The 18,479-nt window shown below is 37.2% G+C and overlaps 1 protein-coding gene across 1 annotated transcript; it reads right to left on the bottom strand.

Annotated features, from left to right (window-relative positions):
* Positions 1–4,643: 4,643 nt before the first annotated feature.
* LOC131619311 (uncharacterized) lies at positions 4,644–17,348 on the bottom strand. The gene is made up of 2 exons (XM_058890423.1): positions 17,021–17,348; positions 4,644–5,508 (listed from the first exon to the last, which is right to left on the bottom strand). Exon 2 carries the CDS (start codon positions 5,456–5,458, stop codon positions 4,817–4,819), a length of 642 nt encoding a protein of 213 aa, XP_058746406.1. The 5' UTR covers positions 5,459–5,508; positions 17,021–17,348; the 3' UTR covers positions 4,644–4,816.
* Positions 17,349–18,479: the final 1,131 nt, after the last annotated feature.

Below are 18,479 nucleotides of genomic sequence, written 5' to 3'. Positions count from 1 at the left end.
CAATACCTCTCTAATCGCACAATTCTGTTTCACTCAAACTCTTGTTATCATCTCATAAAACAACAACGTCAAAGAAAGAGTACGCATACAGTGCAAACAGCAATCACTATCTCAGTATATAAACATAACAATCCAACAATGCTTGAGACATAAAAAAAAACGGGAATTTCTAAATTGCAAGCATAATTTCGATTTGACAACAATCATACATGGATCAGTATCAATTAGCAGAGTAAAATAGATAGAGTTACCGTCGGTGATGTATGCAAGATCGATTGGTCGAATAGAGGTAGCGCGTCCGCCTCGGTGCTTGTTGCTGCGCTATTGTTGAGCGATCTGGCGAAAGTGTAATCTCCGGGTATGCTTTGATCTCCCTTGCTCTTCGTCTCAATCTGAGTGTTGTTGCTTCTGCGGTTCGTTACTGAGTTGTTGCTGTGAAAATGCGATGTCGGTGTTGTGACGGTTATTTGTGAGTTGGAAATTGAGTGAAGGTGGTATGAAGGTTGTATCAAATTTTTTTGTGGTTGAATGGGTGTTATGGTGAGTTAGATTTGTTGATTTGAAGTTGTTAAGGTGAATGATGATTTGGATGTTGGTTTTGTGAATGATAGTTAGTGTAGGGAGAATGGATCTGCAGGTTTATTGAAGTTTATTTGGAGGAAGCATTTTGTGGTTTCATTTGAGCAGAGTTTCTTTGCTTTTTCTTCCTCCTGTTCTTGTATTTGCTATAGCTTCAGTGAAAGTTCAGAGCAGATTCATAAATTGAATCTCTCATGATACTTCACCAAGCATTAAGAGTTTAAAGAAGTGAAGTGTGTGTGATTTATGTATGAAGTTTTGGAGGAAGCATTTGGAAATAATTTTCTGCAGAGTAACTTTGCCTTTTTCTTCCTCCCCTTTATTCTGTGAATGAGGTCTTGTTATATAGGGATTGAGAAGTGAGGGTGAGATTGTAAATTGAGGATGAAGAGAGGATAAGCATGAGCATTTTCCGATCCACTATTTCCGGAGTGGAATCAAAAACGCGTGAGGAATTTTCACGAGTGAAACCTGATGCTGTGAAGATATTTTCTTTGTTTTGTCTGTAGTGTGATGTCATGCAATTCCTCTTGATGGTGGAAAAACGTGAACATGGCTTTTGCTGGAAAACTTTCATCTGTGAAGCATTTGAGATGGGTCCCAACAGATTTTCCCATGACTAAAAAAGTCTTGGACTTGAATCAATGTTTACAAATGGGCCTTGAAACATTGTACCAAATACTCTTGAATTGGACCTTCACTTTTATAAGAAATGCACCTAAAAAACAAAAGGTAGCAAGTAATAATAAAACAAAAATAAAATTGTTTTAACATTTTAATAGAAGTTCAAAATAAATTGAACTAAAATTAAAATATTAAAATCATGCAATGGTTAGTCTATATAAAAAAACTATAAAGTGTGAGATGATGTATGAAATGAATGAATTATATATTTTTTCAATTTTGAATGAGAATGATGCAAATGCATATATGACGCTACATATATTTTTTTTTGAATTTTTTAGATAAAATAAGAATACTAAATGTAAATGATGCTGATAAAAAGTCGGGGCAAAATTTAGGGTACAACAGCTGCCCCTATTTAATTATCTTTAGCCAGACAGCTTGAATGACTTAGTCATCAAGATATCAGTGGCAGAAGGTAATTAAATACTTAAAAAACCTGAATTTTGCCCCCTTGATGCAATGCTATGTTATGCCATGAATGCAGGGACTTTTTTTTTTGTTTTTTTGTATGATATGATATGAGACAGACTCGAATCTCTTGTGGGGAATAAAGCGCCACGAGAGACAAACTATTGATGGAGAAACATGGTACACGACACAAGAACTCCGCAGGGGAATAAACAAAAGGAAAGAGTAATAGACTCGACTAAAAGAAACAGCTGGGGAAAAGATAAGCGTACCCAGGAATAAAACTGGACTTCGCAAGGGAAAGAGACAGTCAACAGAAGCTTTCAAGAGTAAAACATGAAAGGAAATCTGGACAGAAGATCAACAGAGAAATTCAGAATGAAAGATCTCTGAAACCCACATCAAAAATCATTCAAGAGTAAAACGAGAATGAATTTGGAAAGGAAGATACACAACAAAGGCAATCAAGATAAAACATGATCGGACTTCGAGGAGAGAATATATGAGGCATTCAAGATAAATCATGAATGGATAACGTTAAGGGCAATCAAGATAAAACATGATTGGATAACATCCAGGACAATCAAGATAAAACATGATTGAATGGCATCAAAGGTAATCAAGAGTAAAACATGATTGAACTTTGAGAAGAATGTATCAGAGACGTTCAAGATAAAGCATGAACGAAGCAGCATCAAATGACAATCAAGATAAAACATGATTGAAGGTAACCAAGATAAAGCATGGTCAAAAGCGATCAGGATAAAGCAAGATCGGAGACAATCAAGATAAAACATGATTGAGGGGAACCAAGATAAAGCATGGTCGAAAGCGATCAGGATAAAGCATGATCGGAGGCAATCAAGATAAAACATGATTGAAGGGAACCAAGATAAAGCATGGTCGAAAGCGATCAGGATAAAGCATGATCGGAGGCAATCAAGATAAAACATGATTGAAGGGAACCAAGATAAAGCATGGTCGAAAGCGATCAGGATAAAGCATGATCGGAGGCAATCAAGATAAAACATAATTGAAGGGAACCAAGATAAACCATGGTGGAAATCTTTCAGGAATGGCACTGAAAGAAGAGAGAGAAATCATAACATCCAGGAATGGAACTGAATGAAGAAAGGATACATCTAGGAACAACACTAGACGGAGAAGACAAACAAGTATCTGTTTTGGATAGGTGCCAAGTAAGTTGGACTCTGATCTCAAGGTAAGATGTTGATAACAACAGGACCTCGGAAAGATGCAAATGAGCATGAATTTTGTTTCAATGCATGATGTTGAATCTTTCTATGCATGACGAATGATAAATGCAATACAATTGTTTGTGACAACTGAGGTAGACTCTTTTGTGAGGCAAGATTGGAACTCTGATTCCTCAATACGGGAACTCTGCCAACTCTGCTTGGGAAGAAGATGCTTAAACACACTCCTATTACATTGGTAACTGTATCAAACTGATGATCCTTTTGGGAAGGACTGATAAACTGCTTGGGGATTGATGAAGAAGATTGCCCCTGATTGACTAATTGTTGCAAGTTAACTGATCATGGCTTCAGTTGAATTGTACTGGGGATGAACTGATCATGGCTTCAATTCTTGAAATACATGTTGGGATGGCTTGCCCCAGTATAAGTCTTGAAATGATATTCTGATCAACAAAACTTGATTGGACGTCTGAACAACAGGATCTTGAAGTAACGTGCCCCTGATAGGATCACTGATCAAGTTTCTCGACTATTTGAACTTCCTGAAAGATGAGTGCTTACTTGCAAATAAAATGTTCATTCAAGAATGGTAATTTTAATGCAATGCTCAAAGCATATTTTGAAATCAAAGTCATTATTGGAATGATGTTATTGATGTAAAGAAAAATGGAATCACCGGTAAAAACACAAAAGGGTTAAGACATTCAAAGTGAAAGATAAAGCAAAGGCATGGTATCAAAACAAATGATTGGCAAATCTCATGGGAGTCAGCTTACGCAACCTTGTTGTAGTATGCTTTCAAACAAACCTTGCTTCAATTAGGTCTTTTAAAGGTTGTAACGTGGTCAGGTTCACGGTTTTAGAAACAAAGGATATAAGGCTCAAAATTTGATTGTACCCACCCCATCTTCGTGATGATCTCCAGTCCTAACACTCAGTTAATTCAACTTATGCATTCAAGTTCCAAGAGACTTCTGGATTTGCACCTTTGATAATGATAGTTTCACAAGCAAATAGAACTTTTGAGATGGCAGTCACTTCTTCCTTTTGGTAGTCACAACATTGTGTTGTTTATGAATTTATTGACTTCTCTTTTTTTCTCTTTTTCTTTTTATATCCCTAACTTTTGCCTGAACTGTTTATTTTTGAACTTACAGTCAGCGGGATGCCCTTATTTTTGCCTAAGTCATCTTTTTGGATTTGACTTAGCAGACTTTTCTTTAATTCTATTTTTTGATACCCTTTTTTGTTTTTTTTTTTTTTAAAGATAGCAACCGCCTTGCTTAATGATTGATGAACCATCATTGGCTTTTGATTGACATCTCCAACATTTCTTTGATATGTGCGGAGGAACGCTTGCGATTGAAACCTTTGTTGAAAGGTGTACTGAATGATTCTCTTAAAATAGAATGCACAACCAAATTAACTGAGAACTACCCTGCCCCAGGTTTAAAATGCGGGTTTTTTCGTACAGAAAGAAACTCCTACTTCGAAGGCTCAAAGGGGTTGACAAGGGATTAACTTCCTTATTTCTCCAGTGTTTGGGAATTGAAATAATGCCTGTACATCATCAACAAAGTTTTATTTGAAAGCATACAAATCAACAACTTGGGTATTTCGTTGTCATCATCCTCCCTCCAATCTTTGCATAAAACACAAGTTTGATAGAGAAAGCAAATGGAAGAAAATTTTGTAAAAGAAGGAATAAACATAAACATAGTGGATGTGAATGAATTCAAAATATGCAATGCTCATTTCATTAAAGTTAACATTCAGGAACAAACAAAGATTGAAAGCAAAATATACAATGAAGGAAATGCAAACAGTAAAGAAACAAAGGCCTAGTGATTAATCAGCAACAAGGATGAGCTATCCTGTCTGAAACACTTGGCTTTAGGAGACCATCTGGCTTTGACTTGTCTTCAGCCACTTTGATCTGGCAAAGGATTAGTGACAACGTTAGGACCCATATCCCTGAAAGATAGCATCTTTGATCTAACCAACTCTTGCACCAAGGTCTTCAAAGCATAACAATGTTCTAAATCATGGCCAGCACCACCCTGATGAAACTCACAATGAAGATCAGGCCGAAATCCTATTGAGGGAGGGTTTCGAGGAGGAGGCATGGCTCTTGTTGTAATTAACCCTTTCCGGACCAAAGTAGGATACAGTTCAGTGTATGACATAGGAATAGGATCAAAGTGAGTCCTATCACGATTCCGATCTTGTTTCTGCTTTTTGTTACCTTGAGAAGGAACAGACAATGGACGTTGATGCAGAGTCCTACGAAGCACTGATTGAGGAAAGCAAACAGGTGTTTCCTTCTCTACTCCAAAATATGAATCACATGACATAACAGATGGTTGCCCTTGATTTGAAGTAGCAACGGAAAAGGCTAAATGAGTATCCACTTGCTTGGTAATAATCGGAGGAAAGTTGCATTCTCTCTTCAACAAGACTTGCAGGGTTTCCATAATCTGATCCATCTGTATTTTCAACTGGCTAACCTCTGCTCTTAGCAACTCTTGGTCTTGTTGAAGTTCTTCCATACTCTTCAGATACATGTTTCTAGTTCAATGTGTCGAGGAATCAGCTTGACGGTAGATAGACGGCTCTGAAGATGGAGACAGACAAGAATAAGTTTTCTGGACAACCTGGATAAATGCATGAAATATGCAAATGATGCAATGCAAATGCAATGTTGTTTGATTTTCAAAGAATTCAAGTTATTAATTTGTAAACATCAAAGCATGAAGGACGTAAATCCTAAATTGGATCAAAGCATTGATCAAGTTATCATCAAGATCAATCATCCATTTTGGTGGATTAGGGTTTTCACCCCATCAACACCCAAGATCCATTGAGTTTGATGAAACTTATGATGTTTACATAGAAAGACCTATGAGTTCCTTAGAAATCAAACGAATGCATGGTTTATGTATCCATCATAATCAAGGTCTCACAGGGTCACACAAACAAGGTTCAAAGTCACGAGCATGGAGTCAAGATTAAGAACAACCCACAAAGGTATGTACTAGGGAATTTTGTACTTGCCAAACGGGTTCTACAAAGGTTCCCAGAGTTTTCAATCTTCTATCGGATACTACCAGCACACACAATTGCTCATGGGCACCAATAATATTCCTAAAAAGACCTCGTCTGAGCGTAGCATCGCATGACAACAAGAACAAATTGGTACTTGAACTTGTTTCTGCGCTACATCCTAAAAAAGGCTTAGATGGGTTAAAAGGGTTCTAGGTCATTCAGCTTCTACGGACACTCACTATTGAAAATAATAGCGTTCTTACGATAGCTCGTAACAACATCTACTACCTTCCATGAGGCCTCCACTGATTGGGGTTCCACCATATGATGCTCATGTTAAGGATCGCTCCTGACATGCAACTATTGGTCTTACCACCTCCTATCTCAAGTTACTCACAAAAGTCCGGGTTAGAACTTTATCTCATATCACAAGGTATCACCCAAGTAACCACATAAACAGATAAGAATATATACAAAATAAGATATATACAAAAAGAAAAAGCAAACAATAAGCAATAACATAAACACACAGATAAACAAAATAGGCTAAACCCACTTAAGAAAGTCCCCAGCAGAGTCGCCACTTTTCTGTACCGGCGGAAAATTTGAGTTTAAGTCATTTGGTTAACTTAAGTCGTTAAAAAGCAAGAGTCGCCACCGAACTTTTTTATTCCAAAATAGGAAAGGGAAAAAACTCGAAAAAACCACAAAGAAATCTGGATACGGGGGTTGGTTATGCAAAGGGAAGGTGTTAGCACCCCTCACATCTGTGGTACTCCACAGGAACCTTTTGAAAATCTGTGTTTATGTTAAAACCATTTTTTTGTTTGCTAAAAGAAGAAATGAGAAAAGAAATATATACAAAAGAAAAAGGTTATTTATAAAAGTTTGCTCGGCAAGACGTTGTGTCTTGTGCCTACATACCTCCTCAGTGCAATGGAGAAGTCAGAGCATTTGTAGTTCTGCTCAAAAGTTTCGAAAAAAGTTTTTATTGAAAACAAGTTTTAAAGTAAAAAGAGTGCAAGCGCACAAAAGAGTTTAAAGAAGATCACATAACAAAAGTCAAGGTTTTTTATGAAAAGAGTTTTGAAAACAGGTCGATGGCGGTGCGCAAGGCACTCGACTTACAAAGAGTTGGTTGGGGGCTTGGTATTGAAGGATAGAAAAACACTTAGAAAGGGGGGGATTGAATAAGTGTGACTTTAAATCTTGGATGATAAAAATAAATTGCACAATTATTTTTATCCTGGTTCGCTGTTAACGAAGCTACTCCAGTCCACCCCCGCAGAGATGATTTACCTCAACTGAGGATTTAATCCACTAATCGCACGGATTACAATGGTTTTCCACTTAGCCGCAACTAAGTCTTCCAGAGTCTTCTGATCACAACCTGATCACTCCAGGAACAACTGCTTAGTTCACTCCTAAGACTTTTTCTAGAGTCTACTGATCAACACGATCACTCTAGGCTTAGTTCACTCCTAAGACTTTCTGCTCAGCCAACTGCCAAGACTTCCTGCTCAGCCAACTGCCAAGACTTCCTGCTCAGCTAACTGCCAAGACTTCCTGCTCAGCTAACTGCCAAGACTTCCTAGAGTATACTGATCAACTGATCACTCTAGTTCCTTACAACTTAATGTAATCTATTCAAGAGTTTACAAATGCTTCTTAAAAGCGATAATCACAACTGTGATATTTCTCTTACAATTTAAGCTTAATCTCACTAAGATATTACAACAGCAATGTAGTGAGCTTTGATGAAGATGAAGATTCTGAGCTTTTGATTGAACAGCGTTTCAGCAAGTTAATTTGAATTGTCTTTGTTCAGGATCGTTAACCTTGCTTCTCATCAGAACTTCATATTTATAGGCGTTGAGAAGATGACCGTTGAATGCATTTAATGCTTTGCGTGTTCCGTACAGCTTTGCATTTAATGTTATACGCTTTTGTCAACTACCTCGAGCCTTGTTCACGCTGTGTCTACTGACGTAGCCTTTAGTAGCTTTAACGTTCCTTTTGTCAGTCAGCGTAGTCTGCCACGTGTACTTCCTTCTGATCTGATGTTTGTGAATACGACGTTTGAATATCATCAGAGTCAAACAGCTTGGTGCATAGCATCTTCTGATCTTCTGACCTTGAAGTGCTTCTGAGCGTGATACCATCTTCTGATCTTCAGTGCTTCTGATCTCATGTTCTTCTGATGCTTCCATAGACCCATGTTCTGATTCTGCTTCGACCATCTTCTGATGTCTTGCCAGACCATGTTCTGATGTTGCATGCTGAACCATTTGAGACACATCTTCTGAGCGCTGAATTATGCGTACTCTTTATATATTTCCTGAAAGGGAAATTGCATTGGATTAGAGTACCATATTATCTTAAGCAAAATTCATATTATTGTTATCATCAAAACTAAGATAATTGATAAGAACAAATCTTGTTCTAACAATCTCCCCCTTTTTGATGATGACAAAAACATATATAAATGATATGAATTTGCGATCAGAAAGAGTAGACGGCAAAAGACAAATTACACAGCTATAGCATAAGCATATGAATATGTCTCCCCCTGAGATTAAAAATCTCCCCCTGAGATAAATAATCTCCCCCTGAAATAAATACTCGAAGAACTTTAATAAAAGACTTCCCTGATTATTTCGGTAGAGACGATCATATAAGCTTCTGCCTTCAGAGAATTCATAGCTTCTGACTTCTGCTTCCATTGGACAGCTTCAGAACTTGAATTTCTTTGATCTTCAGAACATTCACAGCTTCTGACTTCTGCTTCCATTCAGGACAGCTTCAGAACTTGAATTTCTTTGATCTTCAGAACATTCACAGCTTCTGACTTCTGCTTCCATTCAGGACAGCTTCAGAACTTGAATTACTGGATCTTTTAGAACATTCACATCTTCTGATTTCTGCTTCCCTCGGATAGCTTCAGAACTTTGAATGTCTACCAACATCACTTCATGCTAGATTTGTATCAGAACATTGTTGAATGTACCAGAGCATCATCAGAGCATCTCTACATCCTGAAATGTTACAGAACAAAAACTAAACGACAAAAGTCAGCATGAACGAGTTAGAACATAAAATGTATATTCAAATACATGATATGTATTAGAGCCAAATGTATCAGAGCATTTTAGGCTAAAAAACATGTATCAGAGCAAATAATGTATCAGAGCCATAACATTATATGTATCAGATCAAATAGAATTTTGTCATAACAGGATAGACAATGATATTCAAATTCTATTATCAGTGCTTCTGATTCATTCTTCTTTCTTGCTTCTGATCTTTGAAGCTTGACAGCACTCAGCTTGCTTCAGTTTCCATGGTTTTGCTTCTAGTGTTTGCTTTGAAGATTCACTTCACTTCTTTGTACCTGCAAAACACTTAAACCATATAGAACTTGCAGTTCTTGTTAGTGAATGTGTGGGAGCCTTTACCCAGCAACTGATAGATTTAATCAAATCATTTATCATTTATCTTTCTCCCCCTTTTTGTCATAACATCAAAAAGAATATTTAAAAAGATTCAGATGTATAAAACGACAAAAGAAAACATTTACTGGAATGTAAAACACAAGGAAACTTTTCATTGATAATCAAAAGATATTACAAAGGGTTCCTATGTTTAACAAGATGAGAAACATTCCTAGCAAATACAAAACAAGCAGAAGCAGCAAGGAAAAGAAAACTACAAAGTAGAATTTCCAAAGAGGAAATGACTACAAAAATTAAAAAATACAACAATCGGTCAAGAAACTCAACATAGAAGTTGAGTATATCTTCCCACAACTCAAGAAAGTCTTCTGTCTTTGGATGAAAGTTGATAACAACATCAAAGAAGAGTCTGACTTGAGCGGTATTAGAAGAGCCATCCCGAGATGCACAGAGATCTGTCGCCTTTGAGTCATGGAGCTTCAACAGACTAAGGGTGAATCGTTAGGTTTTGAGAGAAGAAATGAAAAACGAGAGAGAGAGAGAGAAGAAAAAAAAACTTTAAGAGGAAAACAAAGAGATAGGAAACCGAAAACCATTTTGAAGAGTATTTAAAGGAAAATAAAATGAAACGAACGATGAAAAGCATTTAATGTTACGTGACGTGAGGAGAGATAATAACGACGAATGAGGTGACTAGCACAGTTACCTATGGTCGGCGTCCCTTCAACTGCACGCGCGCATATCCATGAATAGTAACGACAGGTTTACCATCCCGAGATAAAGCGTAACAGCTGTTTTGCTTTAAAAGAGGTTCTGAATCAACTTAGACAATGAAGCGTTAGTAATAACCGAATCATAATTTCTAAAAGAATTCAATCAGAACTTCTGATTAAAAAAAATGTTCCACATTCATTTCAGAAGATACTCATACATGAGAACTTCTCATCTTCTCATTCTGGGCATAAATCCATACTGATGTTCTTCAGAATGAACTTAAACCTATCTTCAGCTAGGGGTTTTGTAAAGATATCAGCCCATTGATGGTCTGTATCAACAAAGTTTAAAGATATAACACCCTTCTGAACATAGTCCCTTATGAAATGATGTTTTATCTCAATATGTTTAGCTTTTGAATGAAGAATAGGATTCTTAGATAAACATATAGCAGAAGTATTATCACAGAATATAGGAATGTTACTCTCAAATATCTGATAATCTTCTAACTGACTTTTCATCCAGAGCATCTGTGTACTACAACCAGCAGCTGCGACATATTCTGCTTATGTGGTTGATAGAGCAATGGTTGCTTGCTTCTTGCTGTACCAGGAGATTAAGTGACTTCCAAGAAATTGGCAACTTCCTGAAGTACTTTTTCTTTCAATTCTGTCTCCAGCATAATCAGCATCGCAGAATCCTACTAAGTTGTATTCTTTAGATTTTCTGTAAACTAAACCAACATTAGTAGTACCTTTCAGATACCTTAGAATTCTCTTAACAGCAGTTAAATGAGATTCTCTAGGATCTGATTGGAATCTAGCACACAAACAAACACTGAACAGAATGTCAGGTCTAGAAGCAGTCAGATATAGAAGAGATCCAATCATACCTCTGTATAACTTCTGATCTACCTTCTTACTTACCTCATCCTTACCTAGAATGCATGTTGGATGCATAGGAGTTTTGGCTTCTTTGCAGTCCAGAAGATTAAACTTTTTCAGAAGTTCCTTCACATACTTGGTCTGATGAACATACGTTCCTTCTGAGGTTTGATTTATTTGTATTCCAAGGAAATACTTGAGTTCTCCCATCATGCTCATTTCAAACTCAGCCTGCATAGACTTAGCAAACTCCTGGCCACTGGTGCAAAGGTTTCTGTGTAGTCAATCCCTTCTTGCTGACTATAACCCTGAGCCACCAGTCTGGCTTTGTTCCTTACCACTTCGCCTTTCTCACTGAGCTTGTTTCTGAAGACCCATTTTGTACCGATTATATTGAATCCATCTGGTCTAGGAACAAGATCCCAAACATCATTCCTTGTAAACTGATTTAGTTCTTCTTGCATAGCAATTATCCAGTCTGGATCTTCTAGAGCATGATCAACAGAAGTTGGCTCGATCAAAGATACAAGACCTAATTGACAGTCTGCATTGTTTCTAAGGAATGCTCTTGTTCTGATTGGATCATCCTTCTTTCCAAGAATGACATCTTCTGAATGACCAGAGATGAGTCTGGATGATCTTCTGACAGATGGTTCTTCAGATATGCTTAGATCCTCCAGAGAAGCTGATACTTGATCTTCAGATTCTTTGCTTCTGAGAAGCTCTGCTTCTGATGCGTTGCTTCTTGGCTCAACAACTTCTGATATGTCAATATCACAACCTGCAAAATTATCAACTTGCTTTGGTTTTTCAGAACCAAGCTTATCATCAAACCTGATATTGATTGATTCTTCTACAACCAATGTTTCAGTATTGTATACTCTGTAGCCTTTTGAGCGTTCAGAATATCCAAGAAGAAAACATTTTTGTGCTTTGGAATCAAACTTACCAAGATGATCTTTAGTGTTCAGAATAAAGCACACACATCCAAAAGGATGGAAATATGAGATGTTGGGCTTTTTATTCTTCCACAATTCATAGGGAGTCTTATTTAGAATAGGTCTGATAGAGATTCTATTCTGAATATAGCATGCAGTGTTTATTGCTTCTGCCCAGAAATGCTTAGCCATATTGGTTTCATTGATCATGGTTCTGGCCATTTCTTGAAGAGTCCTATTCTTTCGTTCTACAACCCCATTTTGCTGTGGAGTTCTAGGACAAGAGAAATCATGGGCAATACCATTTTCTTTGAAGAATTCTTCAAAGGATTTGTTCTCAAATTCACCACCATGATCACTTCTGACCTTTATGATTTTACACTCTTTTTCAGATTGAATCTGAATGCAGAAATCAAAGAACACTGAATGAGTCTCATCCTTGTGTTTCAAGAATTTTACCCATGTCCAACGGCTATAATCATCTACGATGACTAATCCATATTTCTTTCCTCTGACAGATGCTGTTTTGACTGGGCCAAACAGATCAATGTGCAAGAGTTCTAATGGCCTTGAGGTAGAAACAACATTCTTAGACTTGAATGCAGGTTTGGAGAACTTACCCTTCTGACATGCTTCACAAAGAGCATCTGATTGGAATTTCAGATTAGGGAGTCCTCTGACAAGATTCAGTTTGTTAATCTGAGAGATCTTTCTCAAACTAGCATGACCTAATCTCCTGTGCCAGACCCACTGCTCTTCAGAAACAGACATAAGACAAGTCACCTTCTGACTCATAAGATCGTGCAGATCTGTCTTATAAATGTTGTTCTTCCTCTTGCCTGTAAATAGGATTGAGCCATCCTTCTGATTTACAGCCTTGCAAGACTTTTGATTAAAGATTATATCATAACCATTGTCACTTAATTGACTGATAGATAAAAGGTTATGTGTTAATCCTTCTACAAGAAGTACATTAGAGATGGAAGGAGAGTTACCAGATTTTATAGTTCCAGAGCCAATTATCTTGCCCTTCTGATCTCCTCCGAACTTGACTTCTCCTCCAGACTTAAGTACCAGGTCTTGGAACATAGACCTTCTTCCTGTCATGTGTCGCGAGCATCCAGAATCCAGGTACCATGACATGTTGTGCTTTGTCCTTCTTGCAGCCAAGGATATCTCTTCAGAATCTGATTCTGATGTAGATTCTGATCCGTCATCTTCTGTCGCCATCAGCGCACAGTTGGCCTGCTCATCTTCTGAATCATCTTCTGACTCATCCCAGGTTGCCATAAGACCTTTCTTCTTATGAAACTTTTTCTTGGGACTTTCCTTCTGAAGATTTGGACATTCATTCTTGTAGTGTCCAGGCTCATTGCATTCATAGCACATGACCTTCTTCTTGTCAAATCTTCTTTCATCAGAAGATTCTCCACGTTCAAATTTCCTTGAACTTCTGAAGCCTCTGAACTTCCTTTGCTTGGTCTTCCAGAGTTGATTTAGCCTTCTGGAAATCATGGACAGTTCATCTTCTTCTTCAGATTCTGATTCTTCAGGATCTTCTTCTCTAGCCTGAAAAGCGTTAGTGCATTTCTTGATATTGGATTTTAATGCAATAGACTTACCTTTCTTTTGAGGCTCATTTGCGTCCAGCTCTATTTCATGACTTCTCAAGGCGCTGATAAGCTCTTCCAGAGAAACTTCATTCAGATTCTTCGCAATCTTGAATGCAGTCACCATCGGACCCCATCTTCTGGGTAAGCTTCTGATGATCTTCTTTACATGATCAGCCTTGGTGTATCCTTTGTCAAGAACTCTCAATCCAGCAGTCAGAGTTTGAAATCTCGAAAACATCTTTTCAATGTCTTCATCATCCTCCATCTTGAAGGCTTCATACTTCTGGATTAAGGCTAGAGCTTTGGTCTCCTTGACTTGAGCGTTTCCTTCATGAGTCATTTTCAAGGACTCATATATATCATAGGCCGTTTCCCTGTTAGATATCTTCTCATACTCAGCATGAGAGATAGCATTCAGCAAAACAGTTCTGCATTTATGATGATTCCTGAAAAGCTTCTTTTGATCATCATTCATTTCTTGCCTTGACAGCTTTACGCCTCTGGCATTTACAGGATGTTTGTAACCATCCATCAGAAGATCCCATAGATCACCATCTAGACCCAGAAAGTAACTTTCCAGTTTATCTTTCCAGTATTCAAAGTTTTCACCATCAAATACCGGCGGTCTAGTATAACCATTGTTACCGTTGTATTGCTCAGCAGAGCCAGATGTAGATGCAGGTGTAGGTATAGTCCTTTCACTTTCATCAACCATCTTTTAAATGAAGCGTTTTTCTCTTCCTGAATCTTTTCTAAACACGGTTAAGTGCTTGCACCTTAGAACCGGCGCTCTGATGCCAATTGAAGGATAGAAAAACACTTAGAAAGGGGGGGATTGAATAAGTGTGACTTTAAATCTTGGACGATAAAAATAAATTGCACAATTATTTTTATCCTGGTTCGCTGTTAACGAAGCTACTCCAGTCCACCCCCGCAGAGATGATTTACCTCAACTGAGGATTTAATCCACTAATCGCACGGATTACAATGGTTTTCCACTTAGCCGCAACTAAGTCTTCCAGAGTCTTCTGATCACAACCTGATCACTCCAGGAACAACTGCTTAGTTCACTCCTAAGACTTTTTCTAGAGTCTACTGATCAACACGATCACTCTAGGCTTAGTTCACTCCTAAGACTTTCTGCTCAGCCAACTGCCAAGACTTCCTGCTCAGCCAACTGCCAAGACTTCCTGCTCAGCTAACTGCCAAGACTTCCTGCTCAGCTAACTGCCAAGACTTCCTAGAGTATACTGATCAACTGATCACTCTAGTTCCTTACAACTTAATGTAATCTATTCAAGAGTTTACAAATGCTTCTTAAAAGCGATAATCACAACTGTGATATTTCTCTTACAATTTAAGCTTAATCTCACTAAGATATTACAACAGCAATGTAGTGAGCTTTGATGAAGATGAAGATTCTGAGCTTTTGATTGAACAGCGTTTCAGCAAGTTAATTTGAATTGTCTTTGTTCAGGATCGTTAACCTTGCTTCTCATCAGAACTTCATATTTATAGGCGTTGAGAAGATGACCGTTGAATGCATTTAATGCTTTGCGTGTTCCGTACAGCTTTGCATTTAATGTTATACGCTTTTGTCAACTACCTCGAGCCTTGTTCACGCTGTGTCTACTGACGTAGCCTTTAGTAGCTTTAACGTTCCTTTTGTCAGTCAGCGTAGTCTGCCACGTGTACTTCCTTCTGATCTGATGTTTGTGAATACGACGTTTGAATATCATCAGAGTCAAACAGCTTGGTGCATAGCATCTTCTGATCTTCTGACCTTGAAGTGCTTCTGAGCGTGATACCATCTTCTGATCTTCAGTGCTTCTGATCTCATGTTCTTTTGATGCTTCCATAGACCCATGTTCTGATTCTGCTTCGACCATCTTCTGATGTCTTGCCAGACCATGTTCTGATGTTGCATGCTGAACCATTTGAGACACATCTTCTGAGCGCTGAATTATGCGTACTCTTTATATATTTCCTGAAAGGGAAATTGCATTGGATTAGAGTACCATATTATCTTAAGCAAAATTCATATTATTGTTATCATCAAAACTAAGATAATTGATAAGAACAAATCTTGTTCTAACAGGTATATGGACCAAGTAATGCGGGGGGTGAATATTTTTATTTAAAAAAGAAGATGGAAGAAGTAAATGAAACATACAAGCTCATACAGGTAAATTCCATACAAACAAGCATAAAGGTTCAAACATAAAGGAATGAACATGAAAGAGGTAAAATAAGAGTGTACGTGCAAGTGTGCATGTGTAAGTACGGTTGATGGCGATGCGTGAAGTGCAATCGACTTATGGTAGAAAACGGCTAAGATCCTAGTTTTATTTTGAAAAACGGTTAAAAGCATGCAAGCAATAATAAAATAAAGCGATAAAGGAAAGCGATAAAATTATTACAAGGCCTCGGGATTGGGGATTACACACTTAAACGAATGGGGATAGAAATTAGCTACTAATTATTACAACCCAATTGAAAATATTAAAGCCGAAAATAAAAGGATAATATATACAAAGAATAAAATGAGTTATAAATGTCCATAATAAAATCCAATGGCTCAATGATAGTAGTACCTCACAAAAGTCAAGAAGATATTAGCAACGGATATATATAATGATGCATGAGAAATGATAAAGAAAATATTAACAATTAATCAAGAGAATAACAAAAGAGAAGATATAGAAATAAACATATTAAATCTAAAGGAAATTAAAATTAAACAACATATTTTTGGTGTTTTTAATATGGAAAATAAAATCTAATTCTAAACATGTTTTTGGTATTTTTGATATTATGAACTAAAATAAAATAAACAAGAAAACATAGCAAAACAAACAAGCAATAGGGGCTGAAATAAGAAAGCAGGGGTGTACACAATAATCTGGGTGCTGAGCCCAATGGAGGCCCAAAGTTATAACCTCATCAGCCAGGGGAGGTGAAATTCGCATGGTGAATGTATGTACAGTAAAAAAAATGGGCTCATGTGTTGAAGCCCAAACAATTCAATCAAGTCAAAGCAGCCAGTGTGTTTACCGGATGAGCATGGTGGTTTACATAGCAAAAAAAACAATTGGGTTACAAACATAAAAGCCCAAATCAAGTTAAGAAAAACCCTAAAGAAACATAAAGGGGATCCGCCTCCCTCTCTCAAACTTCATACTCTGTTTCTTATCTTTTTAACATCTCTCAACGTTTTCTCACAAAAATCAATACCTCTCTAATCGCACAATTCTGTTTCACTCAAACTCTTGTTATCATCTCATAAAACAACAACGTCAAAGAAAGAGTACGCATACAGTGCAAACAGCAATCACTATCTCAGTATATAAACATAACAATCCAACAATGCTTGAGACATCAAAAAAAAACGGGAATTTCTAAATTGCAAGCATAATTTCGATTTGACAACAATCATACATGGATCAGTATCAATTAGCAGAGTAAAATAGATAGAGTTACCGTCGGTGATGTATGCAAGATCGATTGGTCGAATAGAGGTAGCGCGTCCGCCTCGGTGCTTGTTGCTGCGCTATTGTTGAGCGATCTGGCGAAAGTGTAATCTCCGGGTATGCTTTGATCTCCCTTGCTCTTCGTCTCAATCTGAGTGTTGTTGCTTCTGCGGTTCGTTACTGAGTTGTTGCTGTGAAGATGCGATGTCGGTGTTGTGACGGTTATTTGTGAGTTGGAAATTGAGTGAAGGTGGTATGAAGGTTGTATCAAATTTTTTTGTGGTTGAATGGGTGTTATGGTGAGTTAGATTTGTTGATTTGAAGTTGTTAAGGTGAATGATGATTTGGATGTTGGTTTTGTGAATGATAGTTAGTGTAGGGAGAATGGATCTGCAGGTTTATTGAAGTTTATTTGGAGGAAGCATTTTGTGGTTTCATTTGAGCAGAGTTTCTTTGCTTTTTCTTCCTCCTGTTCTTGTATTTGCTATAGCTTCAGTGAAAGTTCAGAGCAGATTCATAAATTGAATCTCTCATGATACTTCACCAAGCATTAAGAGTTTAAAGAAGTGAAGTGTGTGTGATTTATGTATGAAGTTTTGGAGGAAGCATTTGGAAATAATTTTCTGCAGAGTAACTTTGCCTTTTTCTTCCTCCCCTTTATTCTGTGAATGAGGTCTTGTTATATAGGGATTGAGAAGTGAGGGTGAGATTGTAAATTGAGGATGAAGAGAGGATAAGCATGAGCATTTTCCGATCCACTATTTCCGGAGTGGAATCAAAAACGCGTGAGGAATTTTCACGAGTGAAACCTGATGCTGTGAAGATATTTTCTTTGTTTTGTCTGTAGTGTGATGTCATGCAATTCCTCTTGATGGTGGAAAAACGTGAACATGGCTTTTGCTGGAAAACTTTCATCTGTGAAGCATTTGAGATGGGTCCCAACAGATTTTCCCATGACTAAAAAAGTCTTGGACTTGAATCAATGTTTACAAATGGGCCTTGAAACATTGTACCAAATACTCTTGAATTGGACCTTCACTTTTATAAGAAATGCACCTAAAAAACAAAAGGTAGCAAGTAATAATAAAACAAAAATAAAATTGTTTTAACATTTTAATAGAAGTTCAAAATAAATTGAACTAAAATTAAAATATTAAAATCATGCAATGGTTAGTCTATATAAAAAAACTATAAAGTGTGAGATGATGTATGAAATGAATGAATTATATATTTTTTCAATTTTGAATGAGAATGATGCAAATGCATATATGACGCTACATATATTTTTTTTTGAATTTTTTAGATAAAATAAGAATACTAAATGTAAATGATGCTGATAAAAAGTCGGGGCAAAATTTAGGGTACAACAAGATGACTGCCACGTTTGTAGCCTCAAATGTCGCCTCCTTGAGATGTTTCCACACGTTCGCCTGATTACACATTCCCATTTGACTTTCGAATATTTCCCG

Source organism: Vicia villosa, linkage group LG1, assembly GCF_029867415.1.
Source record: "Vicia villosa cultivar HV-30 ecotype Madison, WI linkage group LG1, Vvil1.0, whole genome shotgun sequence".
NCBI classification, from domain to species: Eukaryota; Viridiplantae; Streptophyta; class Magnoliopsida; order Fabales; family Fabaceae; genus Vicia; species Vicia villosa.
This window is presented reverse-complemented; position numbering and strand designations above follow the sequence as displayed.

Excerpts from the sequence above, each read along its gene's own strand:
- LOC131619311 (XM_058890423.1), bottom strand. The coding sequence starts at position 5,458 with ATGTATCTGAAGAGTATGGAAGAACTTCAACAAGACCAAGAGTTGCTA.